Here is a 17,140-nt window from a genome sequence, read left to right as displayed (position 1 = left end):
TGTGGCAAGAGACACCACCCCACCAAATCTGGTGCAAATCTTCTGCAAAATAGCTGAGAGACAGGAGTTTACGTTGAATTCCCACAAAATTCAGGTCCATTCCGAACTGGTGCCTTTTGCTCGTTTGAAAAACATCAGTGTAGTGATTTTTGAGTAATTGTTATTTCTCTGTGTAAACCACCCTGATCCAGTTTTGGAAGGGCGGTATAGAAATCAAATCAATCAAATCAATCAAATCAATCAATAAATTAAAAGCCGAATTAAAGCCTGGTCCTTCACCCTCCTGTGTGCATAGCTCCTATGAAGTTGACTCACATAGGGGATACCTGCACTTTAGTTCAATTTCTCTTTGCAGGTTTTGTAATTATTTAATAAAGTGGCCCTAGTTTCTTCTAACTATGTGTGTCCTGTCATTATTTGGGTCTGGATTCACAAACAAACATGGGTTTACAGTGGAAGAAAATAGAGATTATTACCTTGCTCCAGGTGACTTCAGCATCTAAATTGATAGGCATTCCTTCTACTGCTGATCTCTTTGTCAGTTCTGAATCTGTCACTGCCAGCCATTCTGTCAGAGCATTCATTTCCTTTCGCAGTTTCCGAGATAATTTCAAACATTTCTCTAGTTCTTGTTTCTTTTCAGTCACCTACAGAAGAAGAAGATATAAAGGGCTCAACTCTCAAAACTACCAAACTGTAGTAGAATTCCATTAGTATGACTTATTCCAATATCACACTATACTTTATTCAATATTAGGATCTGTATTTTGTTCAGGCATCTTTAAATATGCTTCCCTCATTTTTATCTCTAACATTAATGATTCCAATATAATCTTGAATACTTAGTCACATCTCTCTCTTCTTCTTTTTTTTTTAAAGCAAGCTCTCTATCATACAGCAAGGTCCCTATTGTGCCAGGCAATTAGAGAAGAAGAAAATAGAGCCAGGTGTTGAGTGTGGAAAGACCAGTCAATGCCTCTCTTGGAGGCCAGCCCTATCTCATTTTTGCAATCACGTCCTGTCCTGATCTTGCACTGGGTGTAGAAGAGCAAATGAGCATGCGGGTGCCCACATCTTAACAGGCCTTGGTGCTGGCGTCTGGCACCCATAATGGTCCAACAACTTGGATGGGTTTAGGGTAGCACCCACAGATTTATGGTTAAAACCGTACAGATCAACCTGCATTATCCATTGCCTTACACTATTCCTCCCAGCACTGGTGTTTCAACTGCTGTCAGCAGATGGACTACCAGCTAGGGTCCCTGTCGTTACAAGCCAAACATTGGAACTTATGTATTTAATGCAAGTTGTAGCATCTTTTTCACCTAGCTCTGACTATGGCTCCCACATTTCTTCATTAGACGTCTAGCTGTCTCTGGAAAGATCCATGGGAGCAGGAGCGAGTGCTCTCCTAATCCCATTTACTTGATCATGTGTCAGCGATGGCTGCTTGCAGCCATTGCTGATGGACTCGGGGAAGGGAGGGAGATCTCAATAGTGCAGCACGCAGTTGTGCGGTACATTATTGGAGCTCCAGGGTGGGGCCAACGCATCCCGGCATCCCAACCCTCGGAGCTACCAGCAGGAGCCAGTGTTCATTTGGGTGGGCGATTTTCTCATCCAGGGATAGCAGGACAGTCATATGTGGGGAGCTAAGCACTTTGGGGCTTCCTCCCTGCCAAACAGGTAGCCTTTTCTCACTGCACGTGGTAAAGGGCTCAATAGCTAGATTGAGACTGACCCAAAAGCAATGGCTTTGAAATGTTTAATAATGATTGCTGTCCTTCAATAATTTGAAGCTGACTTGGAAATTTAGCACAGCAAAGATCATCTGGTACTACCATTTCTTGATTTTTTTCATGTCATAAGTTTCTAAAAATTGCAATTGGCGAAAAAATCAGTTTAGTTTTTTGGTTATTTGTCCTAAAAGCTTAAGTATTAGCAACAGATTTAAAATGAGCAGTTTCAAAAGAACTTCCTACACTTAATAAAAACAATACAAAGATACAGCAGCTATTTGTATAAAAATGTTCTATTATTATTAATAAAAAAACAAATCACCAGCCCTTTACGCTGACTAGTTTGGTGGCAACATGCTGAAAAATTTCTGCCCCATCAATTAGCAATCGTGTGATGTGTACACACAAACTACATTTAAAATAATAAACCTGTGAAGTTTATGTAAATACTTTTGACAGAACTTTCACTATACATTGAGCTATCATTCAGCTTACTTTCTCATTTTTATTTCTTGTTTACACAGTCAGACAGGTGTTGCTGACTGGTTTGTCTTATCCAGACATCCAGTCCTTCCCAAGGACCTGAGATGGCTGAATTTTATTGTCAATGTTGTTATAGATATCATCACAGAATATACGCTGTTCCCAGTAAAGTTGCTTTATGTAATTGGTGATGGTGATTTCTGTGGCCCCTATGGTGTTGAGGTGCTCTTCAAGGTCTTTTGGAACTGCACCCAGGGGGCCAATTACCACTGGGATTATTTTGGTCTTTTTCTGCCACAGCCTTTCAATTTCAATTTGTAGATCTTTCTATTTTGTGATTTTTTCTATTTCTTTTTCTTCTATTCTGCTATCCCCTGGTATTGCTATGTCGATTATTTTGACTTGTTTTTCTTTCTTCTCAACTACAGTTATATCTGGTGTATTGTGTGGCAGATGTTAGTCTGTTTGTAGTTGAAAGTCCCATAATTTTTGGCTACAGGTAGCTTGTATTTTTTGCAGATGTTCCAGTGTATCATCCCTGCTACCTTGTCATGCCTTTGTTTGTAGTCAGTCTGTGTGATCTTTTTACAACAGCTGATTAGGTGGCCCACTGTTTCATCTGCTTCTTTACAAAAGTGACACATGCTGTTTGTTGTGGATTTTTCGACTTTTGCTCTTATTGCATTTGTTCTTAGTGCCTGTTTTTGCGCAGCCACTATAAAAACCCTCTGTTTCTTTCTTCAAGTTGCCATTCTTAAGCCATTGCCAGGTCTTGGTGATGTCTGATTTTCCACTTATATTGTGCAAATATTGACCATACAGGGACTTATTTCTCCATTTTTCTGCTTGGTTCTTGACTTGTTCTTTCTTGTAGGCCTGCTTTGTTTCATTGGTGTTGAATAGTTTCTCGTTATTGACCATTTGAAGTGCATCTTCTTCACTGTCCTTGATATATTCTTCAAGGCCTCTTTTCTCCTCCTCTACTGTTTGATGGACTTGCAGCATTCCTCTTCCACCTGAGCTGTGAGGGAGGTATAGCCTATCTACATCACTGCGGGGGTGCAGAGCATGATTGATGGTCATTATTTTCCTGGTCTTACGATCTAGCATCTCTAGCTCTGCCTGGGTCCAGTCTATTATTCCTGCAGTGTATCTGATAACCTGTATAGCCCAGGTGTTTATGGCTTGTATGGTGTTCCCACCATTGAGTTTGGACTTGAGGATTTTTCTAACTCTCCTGATGTATTCACTTCCAATTGTTCTTTTAACTTCAGTGTGTGCGATGTTATCAGCCTGGAGAATGCCCAAGTATTTGTAATGTTCTTTCTCTTCCAGGTTCTTGATCTTGCTTCCATTGTGTAGTTCTATTCCTTCTGTTTTTGTTATTTTTCCTCTTTTCATTATTAATGCAGCACACTTGTCTAGTCCAAACTTCATTGCTATATCACTACTGAATATACGGACAGTATTTAGCAGTGATTCCATTTCTGACTGGGACTTTCCATACAACTTCAGATCGTCCATGTACATCAGATGTTTGATTTTACTTGATGTTTTAGATGTTTGGTATCCGAGGCCTGTTTTGTTTAGTATTTGTGAAAGTGGGGACATGGCGATTACAAACAACAGAGGGGATAGTGAGTCCCCTTGGAAAACGCCTCTTCTAATGCTAACCTGTCCAAGTGTCTTGCCATTAATTGTTAACTGTGTACTCCACATGCTCATTGCTTTTGTTAAAATATCTGAATGTTTTTTTCCTGACACCAGTAGTTTCTAATCATTTTAGTATCCTTGTGTGAGGCAAAGAATCGAAGGCTTTCTTGTAGTCAATCCATGCAACACTTAGATTGGTTTTTCTTCTTTTGCAGTTTTCTAAAATCATTTTGTCAATCAGCAGCTGGTCTTTTGTGCCTCTGGTGTTCGGGCAATTTCCTTTCTGTTCAACTGGAAGCTGTTTGTTAGTTAATAAGTGTTGCATCACTTCATCTGCTATTATTTCAGTTAATAATTTGAACATGGTTGGCAGGCAGGTTATTGGTCTATAATTACTTGGAACTGCACCTTTTGCTGGGTCTTTCATGATGAGATGAGTTTTCCCAGTTGTTAGCCATTGTTCAATATCACCTCCTTGCAAAATATGATTGTACTGTTTTGATAGTTGTTTATGAAGGCTTGTTAGGTGTTTAAGCCAAAAGCCATGCAGTTCATCGTCGCCTGGTGCAGTCCAATTTTTAATTTTCTTTGCTCTTTCACTTATTAATTCTGGTGTTATTATTAGATCTTGCATTTGTTTGACCTCTTTCATCCAGCCTGCTTTTTTATTATAATCTATTGGATTGTCCCATAATTTCCCCCAGAATTGCACTGTTTCTTCTTTATTTGGTGTTTCTAGGTTTCTTGCAGTTTCTCCTTCTATGCTTTGGTAGAAACGTCTCTGATCTGACTGGAATTGGAGATTCTGCCTGTGTTGTGTGATTCTGGCTTCGTATCTGCTAATCTTCTTTGACACTTCTGTTATTTGTTGCTTTATTATTTCCAGGACTTCTCTAATTCTCCTTGAATCTAGGTGGTATTTTTGGATCAGATACTGTTTGGTGTTTTCATTCTTCAGCTTCTTGTCTTTCATATCTTTCAATTTAAGATCATATGATCTGAGCCTGGAAATTTCATTTTCTAAAATCTTCCATTTAGGTGATGTACTGCTTTCTTTTTTTACAGGTCCACTGATCTTATATCCGAGCTCTTGTGTTATTGTTGCTGCACTGTACATTAGTTGGTTTGTTTCTTGCAAATTATTGGTTGTTATTTCTGCAAGTGCAGCATTGACATCTTTTAATGCCTGAGCAAGTTGTTTTTTGGCAACTGTTTTTAGAGTTGGAAGTCGAACCCTGGTGGTTTTTTGGTTCATGTGCTCAGTTATTTTTTGCTTTCGTTCTTGTTGCTTTTCTGTTAAATGGCATTTGGGTTTTTGAGGTGAAGGCAAAGGGGAGGTTGCCTGGTTTTGATTTAGGAACAGTTCAGCAACAGTAGCATCCTCTATTTCCAACACATCCTCCTCCTGTGCCTGAGCAACTTCTTCAGTTGGTGGTAATTCTTCTTCCATATCTTGAGTCTGTGTTGCTCTTTCCAGTTCTTCCAGTTCAACTCCTGTGAATACTTTATTTCTTATTATGAATCTTCTCTGGTCTGCTATCCTTTGTTCTGTTATTTCTGTATCTGGATGCTTCTCTTTCCAAATTTGGTACATTCTTTTTAAATAACCTCTTCTAGTTGGACTAGACTTGTAATAGCAGATCACTATTTCCTTGTTGGCATTTTTTGTATATTTTTTCCGGTTAAGCAACGTTTCTTCCAGTAACCTTGCAGCCTCCAGCCCTGGTTGCTCAACTGAAGATCCTGAGTCCTGTTGCCCACTTGCCACCAGATGTCCAGGGACTCCAGCACCTGGCACGGTCCTTGTTGACCTGGGCAACGACCGATCCAGTATAGATTTCTTAAAGTTATGTCTCACCATATTGTTGATGGGAGAGGCACTCTTTGTCTGGCTCCTCTATACATTGAGCTATCATTCAGCTTTCATTATTATTATTATTATTATTTCAATTTCTATACCGCCCTTCCAAAAATGGCTCAGGGCGGTTTACACAGAGATTAAATAAATAAAATGGCTCCCTGTTCCCAAAGGGCTCACATTCTAAAATGAAACATAAGATAGACACCAGCAACAGTCACTGGAAGTACTGTGCTGGGGGTGGATCGGGCCAGTTACTCTCCCCTGCTAAATAAAGAGAATCACTACGGTAAAAGGTGCCTCTTTGCCCAGTTAGCAGGGGTTAGACTTGCATCGATACTGCAAAAATTTGCTTTCCATGGAAACTATTAATCTTCTAAAATGTAGCATCTACCCAATGTAATGTCATGTTAAAATAGTCAATTTGCTGCCTTTCTGTGCACTAAAGATTCTTTCTTGGCTCCGTTATGTTTGGGGCAAAGGAACTTTTTAAATATATGGGACTGTTCTTGAATATATATATATATATATAAGTTAAAAGAGCATACAGAACTATACATGTATGATACTTTAGCGAGTTCCTAGAATGGATATTATATATAGATGCAGTTTCAACTTTACATTTTGCTTCATTTCTCACTGTTTAAACAGGAACAATATCAAAGTTATTCCAAGGGTGGCTTTATATATTCATGGGCTGAGGTCATATTCATCCTTCCTCATTTTTAATTTAAATGTTATAGAATAAATATAGGAAATACTGCCATCTTAAGGTCTTTCTTTTTTACACAGTTACTCTGTTTACCATCTCTTTCACAATAACTAATATGCAGCTCAAACTAAAAATTGCATGGAGGTTTTTTTTTTGTTCTTTGTTTTGTAAAGAAAAGCAGATTTAGCCCAGAGAGGCTACAAGGCAGGGTGGAAGGCAGGAAGGCAAAGAGAGCTGTTTTCCTCTACAGTGAATTAGCTTGGAATCACCCTCCACAAGATGCTTTTTCACCATCTAGGGAAGAGATGCAGGATCCTCATATCATTCCTACATGTAGCATGTAGTTTCAGCAACTATGTGAAAATGTTGCAAAGAGATATGATATTTTGTTATCAAAATTATTGTTTAGAGAGAAGCATCAGTGGGTTAGTACTGACATAAATGAATTTCATTATAAATAGATTTCATGGGGTTGGACATTTTAAAAAACATAGTGTACTTTAGTAGATGGCATTTTGGACTAGAGCCAGGGAGACCTGCCTTCAAATCCCTATCCTAGCCATAGGCTCACAGGGTTGCCTTGAGCAAGTTACTGTCTCACCGTCTAACCCATCTCATAAGGGGTGGTTACCCTTGGATTATTATGACAAGGTGAGATGACTATAGTCATGAGATCCTTAGAAAAAATGATATAAGTATGACTGATACACGAATGGTTGGGTAGACCCCCACAAAAGCCCCTTCAAGATCTTAAATACATTCTGTTCTAAATTTATATTTTAAACTTTATATTATATTTTATTTTGTATTGTATTTTATATGCTCTGAGCCCAAATAAAAAATTCTCAACCATTTATCCATACTGTTTCACATAAGTACCATAAGCCAGGGAACTACAGGTGCTGAAATCCATCAACAATAGTGTGGTTATTTGTTTGGTCTCAGTCAGAGGTTAAGCTGCTGTATTTTATTCATGTGGCAATGCATTCTCTAAGAATGTCTTCAAGATTGGTCTTAAGCTTGAAGCCAGGACTACTGCCAGTGGCTGACATACTGAGTATTGAAGCACATAAGAGGAACTTCTGGAAAGGGACTGGAACTCATGTACTACTCTCCCCATCCTTCTACATGTGTGTTGTTGTGCAAGCAATAGAAATGCCCCTGCTTGTATGCACTCTGGAAGCGATCTGGGACAGAGGAAATGCATTATTAACCCTGTGTGATGTGTCTTCTCTCTTTTAGAGTGCATCCAGAGCAGGGATGTTTCTACCACTTGCATAACAACATAACATGCATGTAGAGGAACTGAAGGAATTGTGCGCAAGCTCCAGCTGTGTCCTCACAGTCCCTCTTTATACATGTGCTTTGGTAGACAGGATGTCAGCTGCTGACCACAAATGCCTACTGAGTAACTGAAGGGCTGCTTCTTCAGGTGGGACCTGTTGTCAACTTGTTCCAGTGATAATCTGCACCTCCATTTTGCTCCTCTTTCATACAGAGTGAGGAGTTGGAAATAAAAATTTAACATTTCCATACATTTTGAAGCCATGAGGTTTTGGTGGTGTGTTGTTTTTTTTACTGTTTCAGGGAGGGGAATTTGGGGGGGGGGTTAAATGGGGGGGGGGGGTTGGAATGCATACAGTACTTATTTTTGGATCATATTTAAACTTAGTTTATTGTTTTAAAAACACAAAATGAACTATGTACAGTTTGGTTAGCAAACAAGATTTTCCTTGTTTAAGCCAACGAAGGGATCAGACCTCCCATGGCTGTGGCAGCTCTGAAGGCTCCTAGACTGGGCGGTAAGATTTATGTATGTATGTATGCAAAATAATTTTAGAGCCCAACTGGGCCCTGTTTGGCTTGGGGGTAAGCCATTGAACAGGCCCAGTTTGATGGCGAACTGGCTCAAAGCCTCCTACTTAGGCTTTGCTACCCACAACAAGCCTCTTGCCCTATCTTCCCTCTTTGACTTTCTTTTAACACTCTCCACACAAGCAGGAAGGTTAATAAGCTACTTCGTTTTCTGTAGGAGGGTGATACATAGCGTCATGGTACTTTGAGGTGAAATAATATCTCCAAAATGAGCAGGGTCCAAATCTAGAGGATAGATACCCAACTCTCTCATCAAAAAAGAGTGTAGTAGGCCAGAGGAAAGCAAGCAACACCACACAAGTAAAGAAGGTCCCTAAGAGAGGGGCCTAGGTATGTGTGCTCTCCTCTAGGACAGAGGACAGCGACTGACATTCTAATAGCATGCTTGTTGAAAGACATTGTGATAGTGCAACACTGTTGATTGTGCTACATCTGTAGCTTGTGCAACCTGTGGCATGCCTCATATGTTTTAAAGGAAACTTTTATGCAGGGAGTACAATATGAATTGAGACCAGAAGTGGAAGGACTCTAACCATTTGACCCCACATGGTCCTGATCCATTCTCACCCGGGCTACTATTTGCCCTGGACAAGAAGCTCCCAGCTTCTACTAGATAATCCTATTTCTTCTACCTTTCTAGCTGATAATGTAATGGCCCTAAATGGATATAACTGTAAACACAGCACTGCCTATCTTAGGGTCTATTTTCAGTTTAAAATAGCAGCTGTGAGCAGTCCCTATTGCATTGGGATCATAGTGAAGAGATGGAGGTATATAACCCTTTACAACCTTTGCTATTTTCTCACCAGCCTTTCCCTTCAAGCTGTTATGGAACCTTAAAGGTGCGCTTAGTGCCCCCTAGTATTGGTAGTTGTGGAGAGTTCTCAGGCATCTGTTAGTTTCATGGTTGTGTTGGTAAAATGTTCTCTAAGTGAACCGGAGCAGTTACTTTGTAAATTAGGAAAAAGTTTGTTTACTTGGGTGGCTGGTTCTAGTTCTTTCTATATACAGACAGTAGCTTCACTGAACATTGAGGATGTTTAGGTGACATCCTCAACAGACCAATACAAGAGGTCCATATGGGAAGGTACTGGCCAAACAGCTCAAGACTGATACTGGACTATGATTGACTAGTGGTGACAGGATTCCAAGAGGAGGTGGGGGTTCAGGGCCTCAGGAGTGAGTTTGGGGGGGCTCGGAGGTACATCTAAGATGAACTGAGGGAGGGAAAGGCAGATTGGGGGGAGAGCATAAGAGCTTCTCTATACAAGCACCAGGTTCAACATCTTTTGAGAGGATATAGGTTTGGCATATGCTTACTTGGAGAATCACAAATTACTACTATATCTGTCATGATTAACATGCTGTATATCTCATGCTACACACTGCACTTGATCTTAGCCAAAAGGCTGATAAGCAATACTCCCATACTAACTGTTCTTTCCATTGTCCTCCAATTCAATGTAATAGGAAATAGCATGTTCATAACATGTTTTCTCACAAGTAAGTAGGGATGTGCATGAAACCAGTTCGGACGTCAGCTGGTTCTGCCAGTTCAAAGGTGGAGGTGCTGCTTTTAAGAGTGGGAGGGTGTACTTACCCCTCCCATCACTCTTGCCCCAGTGGCGCTCCGGTTTTCTAATGTTCCTTGGGGCAGCAGCATACCACCCTGCCTCCCCTTTGCCCCCATTTACCAGAACTATCCGGAAGTAGCCGACGCAGGTGCATCCTCCCCCACCCTTAAAGCAGCACACACCCCACCTTCGAACCATCCCCACCTGGTTCCATGCACATCCCTACAAGAAAGTCCCAATGTGTTCAATGGTTTCCTTTCATATTAAATGTGACAAGATTGCAAATGCAGTTAAATTATTTGAATATTTAATTGAGCCACTCTGAATATTCTTGTAGTAGAACTGATGTTTTCTTGCAAAACAAAAGACAAAAGGATAAATAAATACAAAAAGGGAAAAGGGGAAACACAAGAGATTACAACTATAGGAAAGAGCCTTCAATTTGCAAGTGAGACATAGATATAGTTTTGCACTGAGAACCTACCTTGGCACCCAAATCATTATACTGCAATTTCAAAGCTGTAAGTCTCTCATCCAGTTCTTTTGGGTTCTCTGTCTGCTGTTTCTGTACAATCTGACGCCCAGTTTTTATTACTGTTTCCACTTCTGATTTCACTTCACTAAGAGTTTTATACAATTTCTAGCAGACACAGAAAAGAGAAATATTGTTTTTATTTCAATGGCACAAGAATAGCCCTAGTCACATTGTGCGAACAAACTGGACTGCAAATACTCACCATACATTGATCCAGCTGTGACTGCACTGCTTCCTGCTCAACATTCCTCAGCTCCAACTTCGGCACTTGCAATTTCACCTCATCTAAAATTCTTTTACATTCATGTAGGCGCTGCTCAAAATTAGCCGGCTTTTGAAACAAACGAAACTTCACAGAGACATCTTGTAGTTTTTTCTGAAAATACAATTTGAGACAGAAGGGATAAGGTTGTTTCTACATAATTAGAACAATCTTTGCCGCCTTCCCCGTTCTAGCAGGGGAAGTGTTGACTTAGAAATAATATAAACAGTTGTCAAGCAATTGCACAACCAGTACCCCTGTGGCTTACTTTGATGTTGAGATCAGGGCCCTTGAAAATTTTAGATTATGATTGTTGTTGATATTTTTAGGAATATTTTTATACCTCTTTTCAGTAAAGTGGTGTATAGCAAGAGTTATAAGAAAATGGTTCCCAGGCTCCAAAGGACTCACAATCTAAAAATAAGCGCAAGCACCAGCAACACCAGTGGAGAATAATGGGCTGGAGTTGGATAGGGATGGTTGATCTAAATATAAGGCACTTTAAAAGTTGCCTTTTTGCTCAGTTAGCAGGAATATTGCTAGGTCATCACATACAAATTATGAAATAAGTAGTCCTGCTCATAAATGAACTGGACTTCCTTAAAACATTTAGCCTGCAGGTAGTTTAGAGATTATTTATATATATAATTAGCCTTCAGGGTTCACTTTTTGCATCACTAGCCAAATGCCCTAATGCATGGATTTCCTTAAATATTATTATTCCACATATACATTTTAGGAAGAGATGAGATAAGGCATTTTATATTTACACTAGTATTTTTTAGCCCGTTAAAATAACGGGCGCTAATACCTTTTTGGGGGGGGTGTCCTTTATTCCTTCTCCCTCTCTCTCGCCCTCCTTTCTTTTCTTTTCTTTCTCTCTCTCTCTCTTTCCTTCCTTTTCTCTCCCTCTTCCTCTGTTTCCTTTCCTTCCTTTCTGCTCTCTCCCTCTCTCTCCTTTCCTTCCTTTCTTCCACCTCTTCTCACTCCCATCTTTCTGTTTTCTTTCTCTTTTCCTCTTTTCTTTCTTTAACGGGCTCGCTCTTTGGGGCTGGCTGCTCCTCCCTCCCTTCTGTCTTTTTTTTGTCCTTCTCCCTCACTCCTTTTTCTTCCTTCTTCCTTCCTTCTTTACTTCTCTCTTGCCTAATTTCCCTCCCTCCCTCGTTTATTTTGTCCTTTTCCTTCCCTTCTCTCTCTTTTATCTCCTTCCTTCTTTCCATCATTCTATTGTCCTGTCTTCCTGCCTCACTCCTTCCTTTCTCTCTCTCTCTTTCTCTCTCTCTCTCTCCCCGTCTTTGCCTTCCTCCCTTGTACATGGAATTGGGAGTGGTGTGGTGCAAGGAATAGAGTCCTAGGTTTGGGTGTGTGCTTGATGAGTGGTCTTAGAGAAATTATTACTTGGGTTAAGTGAGGTTTGTTGTTTGCAGCAAAGAAGCCTATAGAAAATAACAACAATAAAAGAGCCCACCCTTCTCTGTTGTTCCATTGTATTGCACATAGTCTCTGCATTCTTCAATCAGCTACAAACATTTGCAGAAGCCGCTTCTATGTGCATGTGTCTCCCCACCCACCCCCGTCCCCAGCTGGAACAGGGTAAAAGTGTTCTTTTGTAAGAAAAGTAAGATCCATGGGAAAGTGGTCTTGCCACAGTTCCCCGCCCACCTCCCGTTCCCTCCGTCTCTGGCGGGGCCAAGTGTGGCTGCCACTGCCACCAGTGGGCCCGGCCCACCGCGGCGGCCGCTGCCGCCAGCAGGCCAGGCCCAGTCCTCTCCCCGCCGCCATTGGCCCCAGTCGCCCTGCAGCGGCCACCGCCACCAGCGGGGCCAGTCTCCCCGCCGGCAGCCACCAGCGGGCTCAGTTCCCCCGCCACCGGCGGGCCCAGTCTCGCGGCCGCTCGGCCGTACCGTGTTCTCTCACCACTGCCTCGGGCAGAACCCTTTAATCCCAGATGTGTGTGTCTGAAGAAGGTGGAGGAGTGCACTCTGCACATTCTCAGAAGCACTCCTCATTACTTTGCGCTTTCCAAAGGCTGTGTCCAAAGGTTCTGCTGGAGTGCCTCAAGCCACTTTCGACTGAAAGAGTAACGGTTGCTGCCTGGCTGGCCACAGCCAACCTCCTCCACTGCTGGCCGCTGGTTCGGCACTTCTCCGGTCAGTCAATGCGTTCTAGCAGGGCAGCGCGCATGCACGTGGGCTGAGGCAGGAGTTTTGTTTGGCGCTGCTCACCACTGGGATGGGTGGGAGGGAAGCGAAGGCAGCGAGAGAGTTGCTTGCGCCAGCGCCCAGGCAGAGCGCGAACGAGAGAGGACGGGTCCCCCTCATCTCGCTTCTTCCCACCCTCCAGGCAACGGGGACTTCCTTGGGACTGGGAGGCTACTGAGGCGAAGCGACAGTGCTGAAGCGCTGCAGTCTGCCGGCAGCTTGCCCTGCTGGCAGCAGAGGCAGGCGGGAGCCCTTTTGTCGCCTCGTCTAGGGTTAGGATGGAGCAGAGAACGGTCAGCGTGGCAGGCTGAGCACTGCTGCCCAACCTACCGGCGATGCTTTGAGAGCGCCCCGCTGCCCCTTCCCCTGCTCGACGTTGCAGTCTGCTCTTATGAGGGACTTGCCAGCACCCCGCTGCTGCTATGGGGGCAGCGGCCGGGCTGGACCCGCCGCCGCCTCTGCCCTCCCCGATCCCAGCTTCTCCCTCCCCGTACTTCCTTCTTGGCCCGCTGCTCCCTCAACATGGCCGCCGTGTCCCTGCGGCCGTATCTTTCTTGGACGTTCTGGGCATGCGCTCCGCGCATGCTCAGAACGGCCGAGAAAGACATGGGATTACAACCAAGCTCTTTATTATAGAGGATATGTGCATGTAATAGGGTGACTTCACAGATCACTTTAAACCTGAAATTTGACAGAGCAACCGGAGTCCCAGAAACATGTATGCACCCCATTTCCATTATCAAGAAGGCTATGCTGACATTGCTCATGTTGTACACACCTGTTTAAGTTGGTATATTCTACCAACACACACACACACACACACACACACACACACACACACACACACGTATCTGACTTGTTAAGAAGTGCTGGTTCCTTTCTGTTCCTGTATTTTAAAGAAGGGATTTACACAGATAATTTTTTTTTTAAAGTAGAATTTACAAACCTGTGCAATATCAATTTGGGGGAATATCCTTTTGGCAGCATCTTTACCTCGGTTCCGTTTTTTCATTTCATCTAAGCTAATCTCATGGCTTGTCAACTCTGACTGAATTTTCTGTTGGGGGAAAAAGCAGATGTGTTTGAAACAAAATGGATTATTTTTATAAGCAAATATATAAGATTTTACAAGAAATCATAGGATATTACTAATTTGTGACATAGTCTTGTGCTCCATGCTGCTCTAATTTGAAATATTAACTGTTACGCTCACTTGAACATAAAACCAAAGTATGACTTTGTTTCAGTGAAATCATCTTTCTAACATAAGAACATTTAAACAACAGTGTAGTAAGTAAATAATAAAGATTCCATTGTCAGGAAAAGAAGAAGAAGGGTTAGAGTTCTCTTACATGAAAAACAAAATATAACTATAGGAAACAAACCAAGGTTACAAGAAATAGTTACAAGAAACAGGATGAAAATTCTTGCCTTTGCTTGCCCCCTTTTGAATATTGCTTGCCTAGGACTTTTTAATCTATTTGGATCAAAACCTTGATCCAATTTTCTATAAACTACATTTTCTATAAATGATTATTTTTATTAAATGATTATTTTTATAAGCTACATTTTCTTAATATAGCGGTGCATTTAAACTATATGACATGCCCTGAGTTGGATTACTTGAGCCTCTGCTGACTCTACCCTGCTAAACAGGATAAATACACAAGAGTACACTGATGAAAGGATATTAAATGTAATCATATCAGTGGTTTTCTAATAAGTATTTCTGTCTATGACTTTCAACAAGAACTAGTTGCGATCAAATTACTGCAATGTAAATCTTCACCTCTGACACTCCAAGATAAACCAGTCTCATAAGAAGAAAACAATTGGTTTGCACAATACTGACCAATGTAACACCACACAAAGCACTCATATAGCAGATATTGATATGAGCTAATTTAGACCAGTTCAGACCAATTTATGTGAAAATTGTTTAAAAATGAATATCTGCTAGTGGCAGAACTGCTGAACAGTTACCAGAGAGTACAGCTATACCAGGAAATATCTGCCAGCTTTCCTTCTCATCAAGAAGAATAATTAGAAACCATTACTGCAAAATGATGAGGAAAATGTCAGAAATTCTCATTTAGCCCACATTTAATCAAATAAGCATTTCAGCTACTCTATATTCCCTATAAGTACACTTGCAAGGTAGGATCTGTCTTTTACTTGAAAATATAAAATATGTATTTCCATACACATTAAAAAATACATTTTTAGTTAGCTCAGTGTAAAAACTGAACAACAAAGACTGTTTGAAGTTTGAAGTTTCAGAGTTGTTTTCCAGCTTGGAATTATGTGAGGAGATGGAGTTAGAGGCCTGATTTAAACATGATGCTCAGTATCTGCAGACCTGGTGTCTTATTTAAAAGGAAAGGTTGCCTGTGTTGGCCTGCCAGAAATCTATGGCCTGGGCAGACACTGCTCCGTAATGTTAATGCTGCATATTTAGCTAAGGAGGGAAGTTTTAATGAGATACAAGGCATAAAGAGCAGTACACCAGAAAGCTCTTCTTGCTCACCCAATGTCATATTTAAATTGGGTCAGGACAGAACATGAGGAAGACAGTGCTCTTCTCCACCTGCTTCTCTTCCTCTGGCTCTATACTCTTGTCCATTATCTGACTGGGAAATGCATACAAGAAAGGAAGACCAAAAGCGCACATAAGGAAGATGGATGTCTTTCTTGCACACCCTTTTGTCTCTGACACCTTCCAACTCCTAAAAAGATTCTGAAATAAGCCCCAAAGGAGAAGAGGTTCATAACAGATTAACAGACTGCCCTTGAAGGTCAGCTTTAACATGGGTGGCTGCCAGTTGTAGATCCTTATTTTAAACTGTAAAATGCTGTATTATATTCACAGTGGATCATATCATATCTAACCTTTCTAACAAAGTTTGAGAATTATTATAGCACTTGCATGGTTTTATATCTGTTAGGTTAGGGCACAGTGGGGGGGGGCTGTTAAAAATAATAGCTAAAATCTGATCAATTTATTTCATATCATTAAACATAAGCACAGGTGCTGTATAAAAAATGGAACAAACATGCCCTCAAAATGGCATGGAACACTTTCCCAAGAGAATTTAGGAGGGTGTCTAATAAGAATGCTTGTAAGTTGAAATGGAAACTATGTGATATGCTGTTGACAAGAGGCAGTAATTTATTGCTGCTGTTGATTGTGATATATTTTCAAAATGTTATTCATCTGGCATTTTGTTTGATAGGGTAAGGAGAGAGAGAAAGACATTAGAAAAGACAAAAAGTCTCCAATATAAGTTTATGTTAAAATACACCCCTTTTTTCTTTATGTCATTTTAGAGAAAAGAGCATCAATCCCAATTGATATACAGTAGTTCCCTTAGCAAGTCACCATCATAACATGGTTGTTCAGCACCAACATAGCTGTGATCAAAGCAACTTCACACAGAATGAAAAACATAATTAGTGTAATATTTATGCTCATGTCCTACTTTCTGATTACAAACAACTGAATGAGAAGCAGGAATCATGATACTCAGCTCCAGTCTGAAAGGTGGCTACAGACCATTTCACACTGATTATTATAGATTCTTTAATGGGTCTCCCAACCTATTCTTAATTCTGACTCTGATTTTAGCTTTTCTGCCTTATACATTTTTATAGATTCTTACTATAGTTTCAGCTCTTCTGGTTTATCTTTCTAGGGATTAGAGGGTTTTACCCTTTCTATTATTTGACTGATTCACTCTGGCCTTCATTCCACTACTCCTAAATTGATTTGTCTAAGAAATTTTCTGAGGTAGGAGCATACAAAGTTTGCACAGTTTTGGACAAGTGCTGGTCTTGTGGTAGCAAGAGTAAATTGTCCCCTTTGCTAAGCATGGTCTAACCCGGTTTGCATTTGAATGGAAGACTACATGTGTGAACACTGTAAGATATTGCCCTTAGGGGATGGGGCCACTCTGGGAGAGCACCTGCATGCCTACATGCAGAAGGTTCCAAGTACTTCCCTGACATCTCTAAGAATGGGCTGAGAAAGACTCCTGCCTGCAGCTTTGGAGAAGCTGTTACCGGTCTGTGTAGACAACACTAAGCTAGATGAACCAATGGTCTGACAAATATAAGGCAGTATAAGCCTTATGTTTCTATGCTGCAAATTTTAGTTCTTTTGGTTTATTTGCATCTTTCCCCTTCTATATTGCCAACACACTCATGTAAAAAAGTGATGTTAATATGAATGTGCGTATGGCTTCATCAAGA

The 17,140-nt window shown here is 41.1% G+C and overlaps 1 protein-coding gene across 18 annotated transcripts in view; it reads right to left on the bottom strand.

Annotated features, from left to right (window-relative positions):
• The window catches only part of DMD (dystrophin), a 1,901,967-nt gene that overhangs the window by 1,050,247 nt on the left and 834,580 nt on the right, over positions 1-17,140 (bottom strand). For all 18 annotated transcript variants that reach the window (XR_008319265.1, XM_053308495.1, XM_053308494.1 and 15 more), the window contains 4 exons: positions 13,839-13,949; positions 10,632-10,805; positions 10,379-10,534; positions 477-647 (listed from right to left, as the gene is read on the bottom strand). Coding sequence is in view for 17 of the 18 variants with exons in the window: in XM_053308495.1 (XP_053164470.1) it covers positions 477-647; positions 10,379-10,534; positions 10,632-10,805; positions 13,839-13,949 (612 nt within the window). In the remaining variant the exon portion in view is untranslated. The remainder of the gene's footprint in view (positions 1-476; positions 648-10,378; positions 10,535-10,631; positions 10,806-13,838; positions 13,950-17,140) is intronic.

Source organism: Hemicordylus capensis, chromosome 3 (assembly GCF_027244095.1).
Source record: "Hemicordylus capensis ecotype Gifberg chromosome 3, rHemCap1.1.pri, whole genome shotgun sequence".
Classification (NCBI taxonomy): Eukaryota; Metazoa; Chordata; class Lepidosauria; order Squamata; family Cordylidae; genus Hemicordylus; species Hemicordylus capensis.
Note: the sequence above shows the minus strand (reverse complement) of the source record. Positions and strands in the feature narration are given on the sequence as shown.